Source organism: Amblyomma americanum, chromosome 3 (genome assembly GCF_052857255.1).
Source record: "Amblyomma americanum isolate KBUSLIRL-KWMA chromosome 3, ASM5285725v1, whole genome shotgun sequence".
Classification (NCBI taxonomy): Eukaryota; Metazoa; Arthropoda; class Arachnida; order Ixodida; family Ixodidae; genus Amblyomma; species Amblyomma americanum.
This window is the reverse complement of record NC_135499.1, coordinates 214320380-214345303: the sequence shown is the minus strand read 5'-3', so window position 1 is coordinate 214345303 and position 24924 is coordinate 214320380. Positions and strand designations below refer to the sequence as shown.

Here is a 24924-nt window from a genome sequence, read left to right as displayed (position 1 = left end):
CCCCACCGATGGCTGTGTTTGAAGCAGCCGCGTTCCAGAGCAGTACAGCATCATTTAACCGCTGCGCCGGTATATAGTGTGCACTCGCCGCAATCTATGAATGTGACACATTTTGCGTTGTTGCGTAGTGGCAGCTGGAATAGATTCAGAAATTGAATAGACTGCGGAACGAAAGGCAACGAACCCAGAATTGGAATAGAATCAGAACTCGAACAGATTGGCGGGTGAGAGCAGCATGCTATAACATTTTCTCCGCATCAGGGATCGCCCGTAAATTCTTTCTTCCTCTCTGTTCCAGTCTGCATCACTGTGACTAACCATGACAGTGAGGCGGCCATTTTTATGGCTCACTGAGCGTGCGTTCCGTTTTGCAGCGATGAATGTATGTTGCGAAAGACTTTCCCCACTGTTTGCGGCGTCCGTTGTCGGCGCAGAATGTCCCCAGCCGAAACCTCCTCCTTTAAATTGGCGACCGATGAGATCGCGTGTTGCAGGCGGATCCGCGACCGGGGTCGCTTTTGTGAGCGGTATGTGGCACAGCTATCCCTCTCCTTTGTCCGCCGCGGGAGAGGGCAAAAAGTCTAAGGTGCACATTAAGCAGTGGAATGTCGTCTATTCGAATGCGCGTATTTCGAACTTCCAGTTTGGTTCCCGTCAACTTTATTTGCCATGTCGCGGCTCCCCTTATTGCAAAACTGTGTGCATACTTTGAGCAAATTTCCGGTCCACTTTGAGCTTGAGTTATCTAATTTCGACTGCATTAATTAGCAGCCGCACGGGTGCGTAATCTGCATGGCTCTTCGTGACCGTCGATGCGGCTCGGCTGCTTGCTAGATCTGTAGCCGCGGCTTCGCCGGTGCTGTTCTCGCTTGTTGCAGTTTCAAGGAGACAGTATAGTGGACTGGAGTAAGACAGAAGGAGCTAGGGCGGGGTGTAGTGGCTTGTTTTTGCTCATCGTTTCCGCGCTATCGGTATTGCTAACGCGCCGGAAAAACTTGCGCATGCTCCTCATATACGTGTGCAGCCAGCACCAGACCGTAACGGTAGCGGAATACGGTAACGGTGTACGCTAAAGCGTTCTGCTGTGTTGGACTTGAACGCTCCTTATAGTTATGCTGGGAGAGCCTCAGCAAGTTGGAGAGCCTCCCAGCTGTGATATTAACTGTGAGATCTTGCCAGTAAACTGGGAAGCTTTCCGATGAGGCGAGAGACTGGAGGGCCTCCCGATCGACTGGTAGAGCCTCACCATCAAATGGGAGAGCCTTAGCATCAACGGGGAGAGCCTCAGCATCATCGGGGAGAGCCTCACCATCAACGGGGAGAGCCTAATCATCAGCGGGGAGTGCCTCATCATCAACTGGGAGAGCCTCACCATCAACGGAAAGTCTCACCATTAACGTGGGGAGCCTGAGAAGCAACGATGAGAGCCACAGCAACAACGATGATAGCCTCATTATCAACGGGAAGAGCCTCACCATCAACTTGAAGAGCCTCAGCATCAGCGGGGGAGCCTCAGCATAAACTCGGAGAGCCTCAGCATCAACGGGGAGAGCCTCACCATCAAGGGGGAAAGCCTCACCATAGCCGGGAGAGCCACCTGATTGATTTTATTTATTAATTTTTGCATAATGTCTTTCTCGTGTTTCCTCGACACGCAATACACTCTACCCGTGTAGCGCGGTTTAGAGGCGTCCACGCGAACTCTTGGGCCGCGGTTGTTCGACCCGATATTTTGAATTAGTCAGCGGTGCCTCACTGACCCACGGGGACGCGGTCGGGGCATGGGAAAGCAAAGATATCCTCACTGCGCGCGCCACAGTGCACACTGTCGTGATTGCGTGGCTCGCGCGAGCTATGGCATGTTTCCGCGGCATCGTTGTCGTGCGGGACCGTTGTCAGGGCCTGAATGGCGCCGTGCGCTATCGTGCCGCCGCCTCTTCGTGATAGCGGTGGTGGAGATATGGCCGGCCCGAGAACACGCGCCTCTTGACCCTCTCGCGTCGGCTCTCTGCCCACGTGTGGACGGGTACAGAAGGCGGCAAGTGTACGTCGTTCTTGCGTCACTTCATTACGGGGTGAGTGTGCGCGAGCGTGGTTATATCTCGGGGCTGCCGCTGCTTTAAAGGCTCCGTGGCTGTGGCGTTGCTTCAGTGAGCTCGACTGTGCTGGTTCAGTATCAGTTGAATCTTGCCAGAACCCTGGAGGTTGAATGCAGAAATGCTCGTGTAGTTTAGTGCACGGTAAAGAACCCCGGATATTCGAAGTAAATCCGGAGCCTTCCATATGCCGTGTGCCGCAGTACCCGTAGTGCAGATTATGTGAACACACACACACGTAAAACGAACAAAGTAAAAAAAATGAAATGTCCCTGTTCTGCACTAAGAGGTTTGACTGGCGTGACTGTCCGCTGCCCGTATGCTTACAGTAGCGTGATTAATTGATATGTTGTGAAATATCTCTCACGTGAACTCTACATGAACGAAATTTTCAGATAAATTAACTTTTGAGAAACCCCTCGCCGCAAATGCTGTTTTGTCCACTGCTTCGGCTGACTGAATTTTAGCACACCTCAGCTTTGTATTTATCGAGCATTTCGGAAATCGCCAGTGTAGAATGTGCTGTTTCTCCCGCCTGCGAAACTGTGGACACTGCGATTTCTAAACTGGCACTTTAGCTCTTACAATAATAAAGGCACAGTAGATTCTGGGCTTGTTAGCACTGTGCATAAGTACCAACTTAGGGTAGCAGTTTACCTTTCGGGAATTCTATGCAGGATATATGACCCTAGCGTTGAGATGTGCGCAATGCTTTCTGCTGAAGAGATAATAGCCTCACGATATTAGAAGTTAAGAACCTGTCCTCGCGCAAACTGACGAGTCAAGAGAGGAAAGGATGCATCCTGAGACTTTTGTCGTCGGGCAGGTATTTGCACCAGAAGAGGCGCGTTACAGCACACATGAACTCGATATGCCGGTGGCAATGCAGACGCCAAAGTTCAGCAGGTAATTGGTTCATTTTGTGAAAGTTTGCAAGTGCACAATGCAAGCGTTGAGCCTTGAGTATATTGTGCAAAATACCTTCGTAGAACTTTCTGAATGCTTATTTCCTTCGCTTTTGTCAAAATAATTAAGGCATAGCGTAATCTTATTAGTTGAATGAACTGTCATTAAATCGAACGTTTCCTCACGGTGTTCTTAAGTTTTGTCAAGCGCTATTTTGCGGCATTTTTATTTACTGTTTTTGCAAATGAGTGTATACTGATTTGTATTCACTGAAAAGTAACCCATGGTCAAATTTTCTTGGCTTACCGATGGTTGAATATCATAAAAACTGTATTCTGGCTGAAGCCCGCTTTGTAGTATAGTAAATGTTCCTGCACTCGGGACAGAAGCAAGCAGACGCGGGATAGAACACATAAACGTATTCAAGGGACCACCAGTGACGGTGGCTCAGTGGTTAGGATACTAAGCCGGAGGATGCGGGTTCAGTCTCGGCTGTTTCGATGGAGGCGAAACGCCCGACACCTCTCTCTATCATTAATAAATGTTTTCACCACCACCATCACCTGGCTCTGTCGACGTAAGGTAAGATCATTTCACTTTCACTCAGTTGTCAGCACGCGCCTGAATGAAGGGGAAACGCGCGCGTGCGGCTATCCCCGGTTATCGCTCGAGTGGGCTGAGATGCACACCTGCCGCGCTCGTATCCGCTGCTTGTGGTCCTCTTGCCGGCGTTTCTTGAGAAGACCTCCTCGAGTTCGTGCGACCGGCTCAAGAGCCGCTCGAAACGTGTCAACAGATCATTGCTAAGCTCGCGGTGGGTGTGGTGCTTGGTGGAAGGAAGGTCTGTGTGGTTGTGACCTAGTGCTTATAGCGACCACGGAACGTGATAAGACGACGTACCCGATCTTGTACTTTCACAACACATGCACGCTCCTCGATAGGGGATGTGCTTATATTTACGGCACATTGTGCGTCGGGGCGCCAGTTCTGTGTTGTGCGTTTGTCCCCGCCCATTGCGCCATGCTTTCAAATCTGGAGTGTGTGCACTCTAAACACGAGTACGCCTTATATGGGAGCTAAGAAGGGAGTAGGGCTGTTCTCTGGCGCACTCCATTTTATTACTCCCTCCCCTCACGCACTCCCTTTCTACTCCTTTTTTGTTTAAAATGTGGGTACTTCGCGCGATGTGCCGCGTGGGTATGGCATGACTTTGCGTCCTTATTCCGCTCCTTATGAAACACTGTATCCGCGTAAAAGACTGGACACAAAGCGGTGGGGATCTGCTGATCAATGTATCTGCTTTTTTGTTAGCCCTCTAGTCTAACTAGTGGCGAAGGCTCCCAGGGACCCTAACATTTTTTTTATTGTTGTTCCCTAGTCCCTTCATATAGCACCATATAGTTACTCATGACAAGCACTTTCTTCTTTTTTTTAGGAATTTGGACCCGGTGCGAGCATTACACTAGCCGGGCCTCAATGCATCGCAGAATATTTCTAGAAATGATGTAGCTTTTCTGCATGCGGCTTGTACATAGAATAGTGCAACAACTGGTGGCAAGTTACAAGCACGTTTATTCACTAATCCTCGCCGGTTTCTCTCTCGTCACTTACCTTTTTAGCGAGCTTCCAGAAATGATCATCTTCCGTGCCGTCCATTGCGTTAGAGATGCCGATTGCCTTAAAGCTCTTTGATACCGTGTCGGCAGAGAGTGAGTGTACTCCACGCGTTCAAAATCAACGTGCAGACTCGTGGAAGAGATGTCCTGTCCAGTCCGCCTGTCGGCGCCATTTCATGGCTGCCCTCGGCCATCCGCTCTGCGTAAGAGCGTCCAAACTAGTCGAAATCACTCTGAATGGACGATTTATGTACACGTCTTAGCGTTTTGCCTCTATAAAAACGCAGCCGCCGCTGCGTTTTTATGGAGGCAAAACGCTAAGGCTCCCGTGTGCTGTGCGATGTCAGTGCACGTTAAAGATCCCCAGGTGGTCGAAATTATTCCGGAGCCCTCCACTACGGCACCTCTTTCTTCCTTTCTTCTATCACTCCCTCATTTGTCCCTTCCCTTACGGCGCGGTTCAGGTGTCCAACGCTATATGAGACAGATACTGCGCCATTTCCTTTCCCCGAAACCAATTATTATTATGTACAGTACTCACGGATTGAAATAGGACATTCGGAGCGCGTGGCCGTCGCTTCATGGAGCGCCGCCCGTAGACGCTCATGGAACCAAGGTGGTGCATTGTGGTATGGCGTGAGAGGGAGAACATCTACAAAGCAGAATTGTTCCTTCCAGTAGCCAATCAGCCGGCCTGTGGTTTACCACATGCCTGCGTGGCACTGCAAGGCTAGCGCTCCGAATGTCCTATTTCAATCCGTGAGTACTGTACACGTCGAGTGGCTGCTGCGTACTCGTCATGCCTATACGGCACGCCTACGGCGATAGTCACTATCGAAAAAGCAGCTAGCGCCATCCAGTAGCGCATTTAGAAACTGATGGTGACGGTTTCGTTTTCTTCTTTCCCCGATTTCTGCGTCACAGAGTTGGGATGAAGATCTTGCACGAATAAATACAGTATTTGTCAGCTCTTCTGTGTCCTATATGTTAAAGTGTACAGTATAATAATGTTTCATTAGTTGAATTTCATTGCGTTCACTGGTTGATGCGCATTGCGTTCATTGGACTGCACGAATATGGCCCTTGGTCATGCTAGGGATGAACCAATGAGATTCACACGAAGTCTGATGGACACGACGAAGGCCGCGCAGATCGATGCGTTGCCTACAGTTTTGCGTCCTCCCCAAAGATGGCCTTCAGTTCTTTCGTGCCCGCTAAAAGACGCCGCTGTTTTCCTTCCAGTTAGTCTGAACATGGTATTTAGGTACTTCCGCGAGCACATCATGAAGACGTAGTGGCTTGTTTTCGATATCTAGTAGCGCAGTCAACTAGTCCGACTTGGTGCAGCTTTAGGTGATCGAGATCAGACCGCAGCAAGCCTTTCGACGTCCCCGTCGCCCGGAGTGTGCGACTCGAAAGCGGTAACCGCACGAAGCAGTGCTTCTCCTCTCGACGCGACGGTACGATTGCGACGACCGTCGCCTAGTGCTGGCGCTGGTGCATCCGCACAACCGCGACCCGCACGGAGCAACGAGACGTCGCCGACCTGTGTTCTTCGGTTGCGGCCGCTCCAATGTTCAGTCACCTCGCGTCATCAGGCGAGTAGACCTGATAGACTTTAATACAGCATGAAGCACAATACAGGGATGACGAAAATTCTTCTTTGGTAATATATTGCATTTGATTCTTCAATAAAATATCTGGACCATATGATGAACACGGCACAGTGGCGTCTAACTACATCTCCGAGGTACTATATAAGACTTGTAATGAGCGATAGACGTACCCTACAAAATTATTCTCTCTTCCAGAACTCGTACTATAGATTTTCATTGAACTTTTTAGATGCATGGGTGGTGTTGAAGCAAACGTCGGCAGCTTCACTGAAACCGCGCTAGAAAAATGAACTTCGTCGCAGAATAGGTCGGAAGTCACGTATATGTACCCGCAACGCCTGCTGCTATTGGCTAGTCTGTCTGGCGAGCCACTGTCGGACGATGGGCATAGTTTTTTCCAATCCCAGCAACCGAACGACGCGGTGAGCGATAGTGGTTCTCCTGCAATCCTCGTTGTGGAATTCCACAATTCGCGATAAGGACGCAGTGTTGTGCTTCTTTGGTCAGCGTCGTGCCCATCGAACGAGCCGTTATCTAACCTTCTTGTTTCCGCCTATCTGTAGCTGGCGTGCGAGTGTGATTATCTGTTCTTGTAGCCGAGTGGAGTTATTTGTCTCTGCCGGGGAACTTCCGTGGATCACAGCCTACGTGACTCAGGGACGGGGCGTTCTTAATCCTCGCGGCCCTCACAGTCTTACCTCTTGCTGTTGCTTGCAGCGCGAAAACGATAACTACAGGCATGAAGGGGGCCGGGGGATAAGGGGAGAAAATCAAGGCGTGTGAAAGGCAGGGCTATGCCATCGGTGCATGTTTTCCTTCCTTTCGGGCTTAGTTTGTTTCCTGTTGCGGGTTCGTTTTTCGCGACAAGTCATGGCGTCCAGCAACGACGGGCAATGAGACGGCCAACACTTCTGCTCGAGCTCTCCTCCTCCGAGCATCTGGCACGCAGCCTCTCTCTGACACAGTTAACAACCCCTCCCCCTTATTAAGCTACGCAGAAATTACGGAGTACTATAAGATCATAAGAAGGAAATATCCTCTTCCTCACAAAACCCTTAGTAAATTTGAAGAGCACATAATCAGGAGACTACAAAAAAATATTCTGCTCAATTTCTACTTGCAGAGTGTGAATGGTATCCAGACACCTACGATTAGTCTTGCCCCTTCTGTGGAGCAGTTGGCACACTTGTTCACACAGTTTGGGAATGTCAAGACAACCCAGACTTGGACAGCATTCCCGATCCGACATATGAGCGCTGGGAGGCGGCCCTCCATAGCCAGCTGCAGGCCCCTCGACCAGAAATCGCTGGTTGAGAGGGGCCACATTATGACGGCGAGCAATGGGTTCACCTACTGAACCCACCCCGTATTTATGCTCTTAAGGAATGTTTTTCCTCCTCGCGACAAGTCACTCCTCGCGACAAGTCACAACAAGGTACCAGAGAAAAGCCCGTAGGGCTGTAATTTGTCTTCCCGATTTCATTTTCCTGGCATGCACACTGCAAAGTTTCTGAATGTTACCTCCAGGGAAAGCTGGCGCCACCTTCTATGCGAGTTTCTTAAAGAGCACTTGATCCACCGCAGGAATGCCGGGAAGACGAGGTTTCTTATTTGGCTTGGCTAGTGTTGGGCCGAAAGCGTGGATCCTGCCTCTAAATCGACAGCTGCACCCGATGCTCCCCTTTTGCGTGCAAATAAATTTGTTTCAGTAGTGCGTTTTTCACTTCTTCGACAAATTTAACGCAAGTATTAGACTGGTATGCAAGTTTTTACAGCATTTCTTCTAGGCTTGGCTCGATAATAGTCTTATTGTTACGGCTGAATCTACATTTCATGCCCCAAAACAGCCAGGCGAAATACGAAATCTTCTCTTCCCGGAATTGCTGCGCCTTACCAGTCTAGAGCCGCCAGCTTTTCCTTCAGATAATATTGAGAAACTCTGTGGCGCTCTGGGCGCTAGCTGCATGCGTGCACTCGGGGACACGTGCACGGCACGGGCGCCAGTTAACGCACGGAGATTCCTCATCAGCCGTACTTGATGCAAGGTGGCATCTTCCAGAAGTTGGATCAGTTGAAAAATATTAATCTTTCAATTCGTCGCAATCTGTACTCCATGCGCAGCATGGCATTGGGCATGCCACAGTCGGTGATTTTCATCTTCGGCTTATCTGCGGGGTTTTGCATTTTCATCTGTGAGGTTTAACATGCCAGAACTGTACGTAGGCCCTGAAGGATGCCGTAGTGGAGGGTTCTGCATTAAGTTCGACCATCCGACGTTCTTTAACGTGCAATGACGTTGCACAGCATATGTAGGAATGCTTTTGCTTTCCACTACCGTCGAAAGAGGTCGCGGCGCGGTCAGGGTTTGATCCGTTCTTGGGTTCAACAACCAAGACCGCCATGCAATTCACCACGGCAGGTATAATTCTTGCAGCCTTTGTGAGCACCGTCATAAACGGTGTCAGCCCCTAACTGTATGACGAAAAAGAGCGAGATCCCCAGCTAGCATTTTGCTAATGGGTAGAGATAAAATTCAACAGCCCTACTACGTATACACACCAACTGACGAAACTACACTGATAATATTACTTGTAGTGTAGTAGTTTGGAGTTTGAAAAGTTACCATCTAAAACTGTATATATTAAAGGGTATGTTATTATAGTGAGTTTATTTTTTGCTAATATGTTTCTTGTTGCTCTAGTGTGGCAATCAAATGAAAACAAACGCTAGATGCTTTGCGAGGTGTTAGACTGGGATGCTCTTGGACATCATGCTTCGCTCTGGCGCTATATTGCGGAGCTTCCAAACCGAGCACGTTGGATGTTTTCGGTCCCAGATCCCTAAATAGTACTTAAAAGGTGATCGTACCCCCCCCCCCCCCCTTTTTTTTGTAGTGTGCTGAGGCTCAGTAACTGACCGGGTTCCGCAAAATATGAATTCATCGAGCATCCGAGCGCTTTGTCAAAACTCTTGACGAGCTGCGCCCATGGTGGTGCGGTTTCTGCATTAATGCGGTAATTCAGTGGCAAAACTTTCAATTTCTATCATCATGATGAAATTTTATGCCGCAAGGGCAGCTTTGGCCAAAGAGCGCCATGGCACAAGGTAGCTTTCATTCCTTAAGGTGGGGTTGCAAAGACCCATTTCCCAAGCATTTAACTCCAAAGAAGCCGAGCACCACACCAGGGGAAGCTTGTACCCATTGTATCACCGGTGGGTACCCGGGGGAACTGGGGATCGAACCCCGCACCTCCCGCATGCGAGGCGGATGCTCAGACCGCTGCTGTGTTGAATCAACCGCGCGACATGCGGGTATGCGTAGCCGGCGCTCCTTGGCGCACGGTTGCTGGGCTAGACGACGGACAAGTGTTCGACATCGTCTTGGCGTGTCGGCGCTTCACAGCACATACAGCATACAAGCGCTCTTGGAAAGTTCGAGAAACAAGCGACTACAATAAACTGCGTACTTCGTAGTCGGGCGTCGTTGCTGTTGTCACAACCACTTGGCGCATTCGCGCACTGGGCTCGTCATACTGCCGCGACGTTGAAAATGTGACCACTCTAGTAGAGCGCCGGTCCACCTCTGTCGCTTACATCTGCAGAAATAGGAAGACCCTTCGCTGGAAAACACAAACAGAAAATCTCAGCCGCTAACTTGAGCCTCGGTGGCCGCGGCAGGGCGGCAGCAGGAACGGCAAACGCGCGCCAACGCCCCGCCAACGCGGCAAATGCCAGGGAGCGCGGCCAGCAGATCCTGCCGCTGTTTTTAAATCTAGCGGCAAGAGGGATTTCAGTCTGCGCTGGAAGAGGGACAGGCTGCGCTCATGGCGTCGCCCCCCCCCCCCCCCGCACCCATAAAAAAATACAAATAAAGAGGGGTGGTGGGGGTGGGGGAGGCTCGCGATTTTTGCGCGTAAAATTTCTAGCGGAGGGAAGGCGGCCGCGCCAGCCCCGCCAATGTTCGAGTGTGGATCCATTTATTCCCGGCCTTAACTGATTGGCGTCCGCGTACCTGTAGGAGATCGGAGACGCGTGCTCAGTCTCGCACGAAACTGCCGGACAAAGCGCAGTTGATTTTGCGCACTTGTGAGCGAGGTTCCGTTCAAGCAGCTCCTTCGCGAAGGCGTCTCGACGCCGTAAAGGTGCACGCATTCTTCAAGGCTGACTCGGCCTTTATTTCCACCGCGGGCCCACGGCGAAGAACAGCGGCTCGGATGACACGGACGGACGAGTCCACAGGCGCAACAGGTGTGTAGCGTGGGGTGAGTCAGTGCGCGGCTCGCAGATTATTCAGATCTTGTGTTTACATGGCGCAACTTGTTTTTGCGGCTAGTATATATATAAACAACGTGCAGTCTACCTCGTCATTGTATTGTTTCCTTGTACCTGCATATATAGCATTCTGGGACGGATTATGATTCATACGTCGTGCTGTGCGTGCGTTTTGTATCACGCCACAGTTTGCACTGTTACTTATGGCTGTCATTACACCCTCTGTTATTGTCTCTCTTTGCTCCGCTCATATACTCCGTAATCAATAATCATGCATGCTTCCGGCGATTATGTTTATTTCTTTTTCAATTCTAAGCTGTCCTTTGACGCAGAAAATGTGGTGGTTTATTTGTTTATTGGCGGTTAAACCTAAATCCCCGCCTTAATTACATCGTCTTCTCCACGCAAGTCGTGCCATTCATTCATTTCTGACCCAGTTTGGTCGTTTATGTAGAAACATAGATGGCCGAGTGGTCTAAGACGTGGTCACCTATGCTGCCTGCTATACTGTGGCGTCGATTCGAATCTGGGTCGGCCTGAGAAACGTTTATGTATAGTTCTTGACATTCGTACGGAAAATTCGGCTGTGGAGATGGTTGGTGTGGTGTTTGGTGTGCGGAGGTTTAACGTCCCAAAGCGACACAGGCTATGAGGGACGCCGTAGTGAAGGGCTCCAGAAATCTCGACTGCCTGGGGTTTTTTAACGTGCACTGACATCGTACAGTACACGGGGCTCTAGAATTTCGCCTCCGTCTAAATTCGACCTCCGCGGCCGGGATCGAGCCAGCGACTTTCGGGTCAGCAGCCGAGCGCCATAACCACTGAGCCACCGCGGCGGCTGTGGAGATGGCTGGTTCGCGACGATCTTCTCTTCATGTTTGCCGAGAACCGGAGCTAAAAGCTTAATGTAAAAAGACGTTTCAGTCAATTTCAGCTTGTGGTGGTCCATCCTGCACCAGCGTAACTCCCACCTCTCAACGGTACAGTACCGCCACATAGGGGTTTCTCCGCCCAGCTGGTCACTCACAGGCATCTTCAACTATTTCTGAAAGGCAGCTCACACACTGGGGAAATGGTTCGTGCTTTTAATTCTAGACTAAAATAAGAAAGAAACTAGAATTATTTTTTGTTCGGGTAAGGGGAGATCTAACTGCTATCGGACGCGTTTAAAAACGCAACGCTAATCCATTGCGCCACTGAACTTTTGCCCTATCTTACAACGTTGAATTGGTCTGGTTTAGTCGGCACGCAGCCGGTCACTTTCATGCCGCTTCAGTCCTTTATGAACACATTTTTTTTTTGTGGTGCGTAGAATACGCGAAACGTGAGTACGAGAACAGAGAACAAAGCTAAACAAAGAGTTCCTTCCGTTGCTCGAGGGGATGGTCGCATGCCGCAACGACCGTGGAAAGCAGGCCGATGCGCTCAATCTTGCAGCGGGCAGCAGCGGCCGCATTGTCTTGGAAGCGAGGTTTTTGTTCGACTCGGGTTACTGAAAAATGGGCATTGGAATGCCACTCCAGGCTTCCTCACTGACCGCCGCACCTGACTGCGTTTTGTCTGTGGTTCAATGTGTGGTTCTCGTGGTTGTGTGTGGTGTGTGGTTCTGTTGGTTCTCGTGGCCGCCACTCGTCGTGCCGTCCGCCTGTTATTTATTAATTTATTTATTAATACCTCAAATGTCCCACGCTATAGGGTCGTCTGCGGTTATCAATTGTACACCGAAAGCATTCAATGCATTCGCGTGCCGTATTCTGAAAATCAACGGACGATCCTCTTTAACGGCTAAATGCTACAAGGAGTTTTCGGAAAGCGCTTTCAGAATTCGAAATCCAGCCGCAGGGACTACTGTGTCTGATGGTTAATAGGGAATATATTACGTAGTTGTAACGCTACCGAGTCTTGTGCTGTGTGAGCTTAGAGTCAACCACAGTTCTACGGCACAGAGTATATTTGAAGCCAAGTATACGGAAGTGACGCATGGAACGCCAAAGGTATAACAGCGAGAAGCATCGTGGTCCTGGCCTATAGATGACGCCACATTCACTACTGGGCGGGGATTTCGATGAAATGTTTAAATCGTTAATTTTATTTTGGGATTTAATTAACTTTCGCGTCATTTAATGCGTTCGTCTAAATGTCCGATAAATCCAGCTTCTTTTTCTCTCTGTCCTCTCTATCTGCACTGTATCCCGTTATTGCCGTAATAAAGCGTTCGTTTTTTCCCTGCTTGTGCGATAAGCGCTGATTTCGTTGGTGCTTGCCTTTTCTTGCTCAGTGCACACTTTTCCACGGCGAACACATTAGAGCTGCTTGTGCCGTTGTCAGCAGTTCCTCTCATTGTCTGGTTAGGCAGTGACGTAGTTTGTGTACTGCCTGCGAGGCGCGATGTTGCTGTGTCGTCTTCGGTGAGAGTATACGCTTACGTGAGCCTGCGACGCCTCCGTCTCAGACGTCACGGGAGAACAGAAAAAAAGGTGAATTTGTACTGTCACAACAAAGCTCAGAGGAAATGAAAGTATGCCGGGAATATTTTTGCCTACACAATATATACTGTACTCATGGCTGGAGTGGCGGCCCAAAGATCGAAGTATACGGGACCTGCTTTTCTGCAACGCAAGGGGCGCAGTGAAGTCACTTACGCAAGCGCCCGAAGTTGTTGCCACGAGAGAACATTGCTGAATATCCGAAAGCGAACGTTTCGACTTTGGTTCTGGGGACGGTTAGAGGACGCTCAGCTCTTGTTCCAGGTACGGGGACGCTTAGCGCCGCTGCCCGTATGGGAGTGAAATGTCTCGTATTGCTCGCGCGCCTGTGTCGTGTCGTAAAACTGGGGCGGTGCGCACGTTACCCTGTAGATTACGGCCCGGTGCTCCCTTGCGTGGGTGTTTGTCTTTGCCGCCAGCGCGATAACCGTGCAGAACATTTCCACGGCCGGGCACGAGCCCCGGAACGTGCCGCGTCGGCTGCCGGACGGGTTTCCGACGCGGTGCTGAGGCGTGCACGCTTGTTCGCGGCTCGCGACGCGGCGATGAAATCGTGCGCCCCTCGGGACAGGCTTCCAGAAGACGCCCTCCGGTCGTGGCCTTGATCGCTGTCCCCGTCTTGCGTTCCCTGCATCCGAAGTGCGCGCGAAATGTGCGTCTAGAAGCTGTATATAGCCGAGCCTGTACTGTCTTCCGTGGTGTCTCCCGATATGTCTGCCGGGAACGAGTGCCGCCCAGAGCGTCGCGGTGGCAGCGGTGGCGCTGTCGGTCTGCAGCAGCTCGTGCTGTCCAGGACTGGTGCGGTTGCACTACTTCCGCCCTGCCGCTTGCCACGCAACCTGCGCGTCTTCGTCTGCAACGTCGTGTGGCCACTGCTATGTTTGGCCCTCGGAAAAGGTGAAAGCGGTTTGGTCGCCTCGTTGTTTTGTCGTTAACACTTTGCCGGAGAGCGGCGCAAGTGTTCGATGTTGGTGGCGGTGAAAAGAACGTTGCGGGTGCGGAAACACTGCATCGTTGGCAATCCCTATTGTCGCACATTGGAGTCCTCTTTAATCTGCTTCGTGGACGGGGCCGTGGCGAAGAGGGTGTCCATTACAGGTGTGCTAGTCAAATGGCCGCAGGTTCGCTTCACGGGGAGAGCCTTCGGTGCTCACTCCATCCTGGTTTTTGCATCCTGCGATTACCACACGAAGTCCTTTACAGGCGAGGGATGTTTTACAGCGATGGCTGTTAGGCGCCCGCACCTGGCTTTCTCGTCGTCGTAACCGATGGGTAACCTGGGTCGCATAAGCCTAACAGCCGCCTGCAAGTGCAGGTGACCACAACACCCGTGCGATATGAGGTCGCTGTATCTTTTCTACCTCAAGATGTCCCCAAAACTAAATGCCTAAAGAGCTATCGCTGAATCTCGCGTTACATAGTCATAACCGGCCTGTGAATTTTTCTGCTACATTTTCTGTGCATTTTTTTTTGTTCTCAGTCAAGTACGACTGTTACATAACTGGTATAGCATTTAGTTCTGATCATTGTTTGCTACTGCATTAATGTTTGCTACTGCAGGGACGATGTTCACAGCTTGTGGCACTTTTACCATTGCGAAAAGTCAATAGTAGGCGCTTTCAAGTGCCCACTGAAAGTGATTCAAGAAATGTTTAAGGAACGACTAACGCAGGAGAAGTGAAGCGCTGTTGTCGCAGTCGTGTGGAGACAGTCGTGCGTCGCCGAGAGAAAAAATATTTTAATAGACGCCTTGTGGGAGATTACTTAAATGTGGACAGTGCATTGAACTCGTCATTAACGAAGCAACAATGGCACATCCTAAGAGTATTGCATCCCGTTTGTCTGAAGAAAAAGGAAAATAACGCAGTAAATTATTTCGTTAGTCTTTTTAAAGCAGCGAACCATGGTCTTCCAAGGTTTTCTATGTGTCGAATATGTGCCTGTTAGGGCTTTTCTGAGACAGCAAAATAATATTGCCTTCTTTCATTGCGGGACCCCATGATATGAACTAAAAGAGTTACCGATACCGGTAAACTATAGCGTACAGAGTCCAGAGCAAGGGGGGAAGCTTGGAATCAGAGGAGGGGCATCCAATGTGGTGGTGATGATGATGATGATGATGATGATGTATTCAGGCGTAATGGAATCCGATGTGTTCATCATCTGCGTACTCGTCGCCGTTTTCTTCGTCTTTCCAACCACTGAGTGCATCACTTTTGTTTTCATTTGAGATTTCAATGCACTGCTCCGCCAGCGGCATTAACTAATAGAGACGCCAACCACGGGGTTCATCCGCAATTTGGCCAACAAACATTTTCAACAACAGCAACCTCCCGGAGCTTGCTGATGCTCGGGATCTCACAGCTCAGTTTTGAAATTAAGTGATCGAAGGGTCGACTTCCGAATCGACGGGGGTATGTGGCTTTTTTTTTTTGTTGTTGTTGCGTAGGGGGCGGCGGAAAGTTGGGTGTGGGCGGATGAGATTAAGAAGTTTTCGGAGATAGGGTGACCACAGCTGGCACGGGACAAGGTTAAGTGGAGAGATATGATAGAGAACTTTGCCATTTAGTGGGCGTAGTCAGGCTGATAATGATGGGGACGTGAGACCAACCGTGCCCGGGACTTTGGATAGGTATTGACACTCTGGCTGAAATCTGGTTGGATAGTGTCGATAAGAGCTTTGTTCCTGTAGTACTATAACCTAAGTCTATGACATATAACATATTCTACTGTGGAATGCTGCAGAGGGATGCATTTCTGCGAATATAAGATAAATTTCGTTTTGTCTGTCGTCTAGTTCGCGCTGCACCACCCACAATGAATTATTACCAACTCGCCCAGCTATCCATCCTTCATTTTTTTTTAATGTACAGCTACTCTGCTATGGGGTATAGAAGTGCTTCTTAATGTAAAGTGTCATATGTGTACGTTAAGTACGTGCGTCGGCGAGCTTGTTTTTTATTCTGAGTTTACGAAACGCGACGGCAGCTAAATTAAGTCAAGTCTCTACGTGTGTGCTTGTTATGCTACTACCGGTCTGTCGCAGCCCTCATCAGAATGCAGGTAACGAAATAAAAATGGCTCGCGAAATGTAAAGCTTGCAAGAATAGATGAGCAATCGTTATCACTTTAGACAGCGAACTACCGCGAACAGCGAGCACTAACTACACTTTTTTTTTTTTTTGCTAACGCGTTCGGCACGCTTCGCTGCTTTGTTCCGAGTCACGCGCGACGTTAATCAAAGAGCCGTCGGCACTTACGCTTTGCTGCAGTATGTTCTCTCCTCCGTGAGTGATGAAGACTCGAGAGAGAGAGGAAGCAATGAATCGAGTCACTGTGTTAAGAGGAGATTCGACGTACACTTCCTTTCCGCGTCGGCCTGTTCGAGCACACCTGTCGACACGCGCTTCGCCCCGCTCAGCTGTCGGCGTGTGCTGCGCGCACGGACCATGCGTGCGTTAATCAGCGCAGCGCACACTGTGTCTCTGGCTCGTCGCCGCAGGTGCCACCGGAGTTGGGACGCCCGCCCGCGACGACATGGAGAAGAACGGCAAGCTGAAAGTGCAAGGTGAGTCACGTGGCTGCGTGCTCTCCGGTTCCTCGCTCCGCCTCTGTTACGAATATTTCCTCTCTTTTTTATGCTTTTCTTCATTTGTTCCACAAGACTGTAGCTCTCTTCTTTACATTGCGAGATTTTTTTCTTTCACAGGCTGTGAGGGGTGCCGTAGTGGAGGGCTCCACATTAATGTAGGACAACTGGGGTTCTCGTTGACGTGCGTTGACGTCGCGCAGAACACGGGCATTTTTCAATTGCGCGTACCTCGAAATGCGGATACTGGGGCCGGGATCCGATTGCACGACCTTGTAATCAGCAGCCGAACGCCAAAACCACTGAGCCACCGCGGCGACTTGCAGTTTTTCATCTGGAAGAAGGAGCTCACTTTCGAAAAAAAGAAGTAAAAGAGTTATTCCACGCGAAACGTTCCAGACCGCAAAAGCGACCACCGCCGATTGTTTTGAAAAAAAAAAAAAAAACTGGGCTAGTTGGCGATTCTGTGAGGAGTTTGAAAGGAGTACTTTTCTCGAAAAAGTTTTTGATCACGTGAGCGTTCCTTGAAGTTTCCGCGAGGTGCAAAAGTTGGTTAGAATTAAAAAAAAAATTGATCAAATGTAACATTTGATAAATGTTGTGACTGAATGGCGACGGTACAGAGGAAAAGACAGTGCTCCAGGTTATCATAAAGGAATGGACAATTAGGACAAGACGGATTCATACGGCATAATTCGCGCTTGCACTTTGTCTTCTGTAAAGTCAGGGAGCGTACACAGGAGTTTTGCCCAAAACTGTCAGCAATTTTAAAAAATAGGCTTTTTGAGTGAGAGGGACGCTTTTTACGGCATAGCATTGGCAGCAGTGTAGTGCATTAGAATACTGCTAGGACGTGCTAACCAGCAAACTGGTGAACTAACATTGAATAGTTAACTGTTGACTCCTTACTTATGAGAGAATTGTTGCCCACCGTAACTAATATATATTTCAGTTTTCAGATTTTGGAAAATGCCGTTCTTGTAGCCGCTGCAGCGCAAGCAATGTTGAGGCCGCGCACGGCCGAAACCGAAACTGTGCGACCAGAAAGAGCGCGAGCCACGCCTACTAGCGTACGTCACACGGCAGTGCGGATGTCACGTGCTCATTTTGCAGCGCCCGACTGGGGGCGACGAGCCGGCAGAGAGCACGTGACAGGCCCGCCGATGAGTGACATGTACACTTTGTAGGCGCGGCTAGCGCTCTTGCTGGTCGCATAGTTTCGGTTTCGGCCGTGTGCGGACTTGACATTGCCTGCGCTGCAGCAGCGACGAGAATGGCACTTTCGAAAATGTAAAAACTGATATGGATGTTATTTACGGTGGGCTACAAGCCTCTGAATAATTAGGGAGCCTAACAGTAATTGTTAAAAAGCTAAATATTCAATATTATTTACCAGCCTGCTAGTTGTAGCACGTCTGATCTCAGCTGTATTCTGATGCACTACATCGCTGACAGTGCTAGGCCGAACAAAGCGTTTTTTTTTTAACTCAGAAAGCCTGTCTTTAAAAATTGCTGAAGTCTTAGGTGAAACATCGTGCAGAGGCCTATTGAGAACGGTCGTCTTGCACCAAACCATGGCCACCGGCATATTGCTTGTTGCTCTTTGGCGTATCCCTGAGAGTGCTTTCACGCGAAACAACGCTCTGTTAGAGACTCAGCTAGAGCCGCATCAACTGCGATGACGTGGCCGCACTCATAGCTGCTACGCATTATGCCGCCAATTAGACTACAACCGCTAATGACACACACCACTGCACAAGACTCCGCCGACGCCGCGCTATCAGGGCGCGCTATCCGCACAGGCGATACGGGCGCCCGTGCGCGGATAGCCGTGCGGAAGCAGCCAAAGCAGCCGACGCGTGCCAGACGCCGCTGTCAGTCAGTTTGCTCGCCGACGCCACGGGCTGGCTGTCGTCGCGGCGGCAACCGGGTCCTTGTGCACACGGTGCGAGGAGCCGCCAGTACCAACGGGTCGCCTCGCTTCGAGCGATTCTGCGCCGTCGGGCGCCGAAGTTTATCAACCGGCGTGTTCCCAGGCAAAACGCATTGAAGCGCAACCGATTGCGCGCCGTCCGGACTTCGGGAGATACCATGCATTGGTATCGTTAGGAAAAAGCAGGCGCCGCGGTGGAACTTCCGAGGCAGTGAGAAGGCTGGAGTAGGAATGGAAATTTCGTGCGCCCTCGGCGAGTTGCTCGGTCGATCACGCCTCGACCAGTCTGCACTGTCGGGTTCGGCAGCCGACGCCGTTATTGACAGTCGGGTCTAAAAGCGGCATACTCTCTTATTTCGCCTGTTGTTTCCCTTTCGTGTTCGCTACTGCGTCTGCAATCCATCTGTAATCCTTGCACATGCAAGCACCCGAGTAATCCAAAATCCACCAGAGGAAAATATCGAAGGCAAGTCGCCGTTCTCGAAGTGTTTTTCGAGCGGACTTACAGCGGTGTTTTGTGGCTACTGATGGACGTTCCCGGGGTGGCAGATGAAAGCCTTCTGGTTGCGCGCTGCGGCAATTGGGGAAACTGCCTGCTGCAGGGAATCCGCTTGAGCTCGCAGCACCCTGCCCCGTCGCGCTAGATGGGGCGCCCTAACCCCCGGGTGCTTCGCGATTACGCAGCTGGAAACGACGCTGGCGGCGGTTCGACTGCGTCTTCGCCCCTGTCGCCGTTGGCGGCTGGCAGCAGCGGCGCGGCCTCCTCGGACATGGGCGACGCCCTGACGCGCCTCTACCCCTGGCGGTTTGTCCAGCTGGCGCTGTTCTGCCTTTACTCCTTGACGAACGCCTTCCAGTGGATCGAGTACTCCATCATCAGCAACCTTGTGGAGGTGGGTTGATCGCCTGACACCCGCGAACTTGACTTTAATAAATTTCATTTCATCATGAATTGAAGGATTTGAGCATCCAGCCACTTTAGTCACATATATTGACATTTTCCGTACACACACTATAAATAACAGAAACGGCCAGTGTATGTTGAACTGCCATAATCAAATATGAAATGCGAACAGGATGACTAACGGGAAGACCAAAATACCACAATAATAGCTGCTGGAGAAAAAATACAGGATATATCAGTTAACAGTTCCACGTAGAAGGCTTCATAACATTAAAGTGCATGTCAAGTGTGCTAGCATACAGTCTCTCTCAACTATAAGGTTTTCTCATTTTGTTGCTGCCGTTGCAAGTGTCATTGCATTTCTTTTGACGCTGACAGCACATATATATTGCCCACTGTGTGGCTTCTGTTTCCCACAACTCATTTTGAACTTGTGATGCCAAGACCAAAAGGGACTCCATGGTCACCGTCTTGAAGTGAATATCAGTGTCGCCTGGCCTCTGGCTTCTGCAATTCTCTCATGTAATGCCCCATACTTGGGGCCTTTGAGGTAATAAGTAAATAAGTAAATAAATAAATAAAAATATATATTTGTCCTCCATCATTTGCTTGTGCTGCATGGTGCTATTGCCCTCTACCTCACTGATTCCTTAACACACTACTGAAGGCACAGACTTAAATCATAAGAATATACATGTAAACTTGAGTGAACACTGCAGCCTTTTGTAACACCTATCTCGAAATTTGTAACACCTAGAATATTTTGCTAAATCAGTTTGTGATGGCCAACCTATATTTCAGAAGCATCTGTTGCAACAGCCTTCCTCTTTGTCAAATATTCCCTTTGTGTGTCTTTTAGAAAAGCAGCATTGTGTGACTACAGTCAAGCACAAGCAGATTATTTGGTTTACACTAGTGTACAAACTGTAAACAGGCTGTACGTTTGCGCTCGATTTGTGTGTAATTATGCTTCCATTTTGGTGATCTATAAATTTGATAAGCTGATCCGGCTCTCAATGCCACACTTCTTGATGGAAAGCTGTAGCATCCTCCGTTTGTGCCTTTTTTTTTCCTCATCTTAGACAGTCAATGCTCGCTATTTCAAACTTGCATATTTGTACTTTTGTTTTATTTGAACATAAGCTTTGGTCCTGTTGGCATCAAATTTATTAAAGGGCTCTCCATACTTTGATCAAAAACTTTCCCACCACCCGTTTTAAACTTGTGAAGCCAAGACCAAAACGGACTCCATGGTCACCATTTTGAGCTGGATGTCAGTGTAGCCTGGCCCCTGGGATCTGCACAACAGAAACTGTCTTGATGCACCACAGTTTGTTTGTGAAGAACTGGCTGGTGATGGCAATGCCCGTTTTTCATTTTCTGACCTTTTCTAGTATATAAAAACTGCATTTTCAGTGAGAGTAGCATCTTTGTTGTTAGAATGGGGTGACCTCTCATTACAGGCCAACTTCAGTTTGTGCTCAGATTCCCTATGAATGGGGAACTGAGGATGAATTGATGTTGGTTCGTGTCATTAGATTACCATGTTCTAATGACGGAGAGGCTACTTTCAATTAACATGCAGCTTTTATATGCTAGAAAATACCAAAAAATGAAATGTAGGCGTTGCTATCACCACTTGATTTCACAAGCAAACTGCGATGTCGTCGTCGCGACATTGTTGTTTTTTTTCTTTTGCAGATCTCTGAGGCTAGGCTATGCCGACATTCACTTCTAAACACTGACCACAATCTTTTTTCATTACTGACATCACTAATGTGAATCAGGTGGCAGGAAAAAAAATTCCACTTTTAGATCCAATTTTTTCAGCTGTAAATGCATCTTTGCTGCGAACAAATGTAAGTGTGGCTACAAGGAGGCAAAAGTTGATTTTTATGAAGGACAAAATCCTGATGGAGGTGACCTTTGTTTCTCTCCGGGGCCATGTTACCACAATACATGTAATGCGTTTAAAAAAGAATTGGGCAGAAAATTTTTTTGCTATCATTACAATTAAGGTGGAAAGTGCAGTGCTTTCAGTAGCTGATGGGTTAACTACTTTGTGAGTGCATTTTTTAGGCATGTTGTGCTTGAGAGGCTCTACGAGCCTAGGTAAAGTTTAAACTTTTTGTGGCTTCAGATCAATGACAGATCTTCGCAAGCTAGCGCTCAGCTGTGTGCTGTGCAGCTGTAACCATTATTACTTATGCTGACCGCTTGCTATCACCCGTGGCTTGCCAGACACAACAGAACTTGTCGTGCATGCAGGGCTACTATGGCGTAGATGCAACCTCTGTGAACTGGACAGCGGTGGTGTACATGGTGACCTACGTGCCGCTCATCTTCCCAGCTGCCTGGCTGCTTGAGCGACGAGGACTTCGATTTGTTGTTGTCCTGGGAGCCTTAGGAACTTGTGCCGGCTCTTGGATTAAGGTCTGTCATCGAACTTGGTGGCACTGATTGTGATCACAGTGCTTTTTAATGTGATAGCGTTATGGGTCTCATTCAGCGGAAAAACCCAGCTATGGCGTTGTGCCAAAAAAAAAAATCCAGATTGGTCCAGAGGGTTGTGACGTCACAACCACATGACCTCGCTCGGGTAATTCAAACACCCCACACTAATCACACAGTGCAACAGTGACGATGTTATTGCATTATTCCTCATTGGACTGCAGGGTCATGATGTCATTACACTACTGTTACATAGTGCCTCTGAAGAAAGGGAAGCAACTGCGCTGAAAATAAAAACGGTCGAGCCGAGACTCAAACCCCCGCCCCTTGGGTTCGTGAGCCGAACGCGCTATCCCTCAACCACGGAGGAAAGTTTTTTTGACTTGGTTAAAGGGGGGCCTTGTGTGTCATGTGGTGTGTTTAATAAAAACTAAAATAAAAAAGAGCAGAAATAAAATAAAGAACAGTATTCGTGTCTGTGAAGTGCTATGCAAAGAGGACCCCAGGCTGCTGAAGGGACCCATTAACGCTATCTTATCATACCTTTTAGGCGGAGCTGAAGTGTTCCCCTAATTGGTCTTGATAAATGGCTTATACAGGAGTCATACAATCCTGATATGCTAATGCACTGTGTGAATAGTAGGGTTTTGCAGTAATGAAAAAGAGCAAATGTTTTGTTACTCCACAATAATATACATTATACCACATATTTAAACGAACGCTGTTACAAATTTCTAAAAATAAGGAGTTCGAGATAGAAAGAAAATCTTTTCATAAACCAACTGTCAGCCATGGCGGACATCAGTTACTATAAAATATTGCTCACTATATTAAAGAGCTAATTAACTAAAATTGATAAATTCATGGCTAATTTATACTTTATTGTCGGTTATACTTATGTTCTTCAGCTCCTCTCTTCTGTAATGCTTCTTGTAAGTCCTGACGGTGGCAATAAATAAATAAATAAATAAATAAACTTAAATTTAATAACCAATTTTTTATTACTATAGTTTGGTGGTTATTGCCATTAAGGAGTTCAAAGCCATGGACAAGATGATGCCATATCAGTTTTTGAAATAAAGAAAAAGCTGTTCTCTAAAGCTGTGGAGTGCAAGTAATTATGCCACTTTTTCCCACACTAAGCTGAAACTGAGGGCATCAGGTGTGCAAGAAGCTTTTTGCAAACAGAACATCAGCTGATGATGTGTTGCAATGGCTTTGGGACCAATTTCAGACTGCCTGCTAGATTATACCATGGCAAGCACTTTCTTTTGCTTCATCGCTGTCAGAAATAATGACCATGCTGTTGGCGATTACTGTCCTATTTCTTACACCAAGCAGCAAAGCAGAAGTATGTGCATGATGGGGTACAGTAGCGCAGGCATTTAAAATTGGGTGTCATAGGCACTGCAACCCACTGTTGACGGATGATGTGCTTCCACCAAGCTTCCTGCACGCTTCATGCATTCCAGTTTGGTTTTGTGCAGAAAAAAGTGCTGGATTTTCGTGCATTGCAGAGCTTTAGCAAAGAGCTTTTTCTTGGTGAAAGATTCGTCACTTCATTTCTAACATCACAGATTATTTTTCGAGACAGCTGTCTCGAAAATCTGTCTCGAAAATCTCACCACTTACCACGGCCCTGTTTCATCCATATCGCTTCTATAACTCCCCAAGTGTACTTCAAACCCTGCAGTAATGGGTCAAAAGCCTGACAAAGGCCATCTATGTATAGACAGGCCTGAGCCTAGGTTGGACCTGCAGCTTCCAGCTGGGGCTCACAATGTCAAGTTCGAGCCTGGCCCAGGCTAGGGCTTTCTGGTCGGCCTGAGCCCATGCAGTGCTCTACTCTGGGCTGGTTACTGTGACTGTGACAAAAAGCATAAAAAAATTTCGCAAGTAAACTGTTTTTTTTTTCTTTTAGAGTGCCAGTGCTGAAAATGTATGGTGTACACTGGCAGAAGCAGTGCTGTTTATACCATACTTGCCTTGCTGTTGAGGTACAAATTAGTGGGGCATCATTCAGGTAGGCTGTCCTCATAGGCTGGCGACTAAAATGTATGCTTACCACCTTAGGTACTGTTGCATTTGGGTTGCAAGCCCCAAGGGTAGCGTTGGCCTGGCGGCCTGGGGCAAAGCTGGAAACATCCGAAGGTCCCGGCAAAGGATGAGTCGACTGGCAACAGAACAACTTGTTTATTCTGGCATCGCAAAAGAGCAGCCGGTCAGGGCGACCACGTTACTCGAAGGAAGGAATCGAAGTCTCTCTTTGGCGTCCGGGGCAGCTCCCTTTATACCCACGGAGTCGAGGGCAAGAAGGAACGGCTTGGGAAGAGGCGTCCGATACGGCGACGCTTGAACATGTCCAGACGTGACGGGCGCGTCCGCCGGGCCGGCGCCGGTCAGACCTCCTCGCCTCCCAGTTGGGGAGCTCCTCTCCCCGGCTGCCGCGCTTTGACAAGCGTGGGCACCAACATGCACACACACACACACGCACGCACGACGACACGTGGCACTGAAACCTGCCTGGACGCGCTTGGCGGGAGGCGTTGCGGCAGCGATGAACGGGCCCAAAATGACCGCCACTTTGAACGAAGCCGCGGCGTCCGTTGCATCCGCGCCGGCTATACCGCGCGTCGTAGGCGAGACGTAACAGTACTGTGTTGTGATTATCCTGTAATTTGATTAACTGAACTCTCCTGCCTGCAGGTACTGAGCGTAGAGCAGGACCGGTTCGTGGTGTGCCTGGTTGGCCAGACAGTGGTAGCAATGTCACAGATCTTCATCCTGAGCATCCCACCACGCCTAGCGGCTGTTTGGTTCAGCGCAGAGGAGGTGTCCCGCGCATGTGCTGTTGGTGTCTTTGGCAACCAGGTATCTTGTTCTTTTCTAAGCACTGAATGAGGCACTATAGCCTTGCTTTGTAACATGATCTACCTTCATCTAGGATGATAAAGAAGCTTCTGTGAAGCTATGGTCATTTCAAGTTGATGCCACAATGTGTAGGTTGTAGTGACATTTGAACATAGTGGTCACTGAAAGTTGATATTATATATGA

The 24924-nt window shown here is 49.0% G+C and overlaps 1 protein-coding gene across 4 annotated transcripts in view; it reads left to right on the top strand.

Moving 5' to 3' along the window:
• LOC144126050 (choline/ethanolamine transporter flvcr2a-like) overlaps nt 1-24924 on the top strand; it is a 70849-nt gene that overhangs the window by 28846 nt on the left and 17079 nt on the right. The window contains exons 1-5 of one of the 4 annotated variants that reach the window (XM_077659954.1): nt 2004-2075; nt 16495-16560; nt 19199-19407; nt 21687-21851; nt 24576-24740. In XM_077659954.1, coding sequence (XP_077516080.1) covers nt 16530-16560; nt 19199-19407; nt 21687-21851; nt 24576-24740 — 570 coding nt within the window. In that variant the 5' untranslated portion in view covers nt 2004-2075; nt 16495-16529. Of the gene's footprint in view, nt 1-2003; nt 2076-10422; nt 10483-13455; nt 13890-16494; nt 16561-19198; nt 19408-21686; nt 21852-24575; nt 24741-24924 lie in introns of those variants that run through there. The other 3 variants (XM_077659955.1, XM_077659952.1, XM_077659953.1) reach the window with 3 other exon arrangements.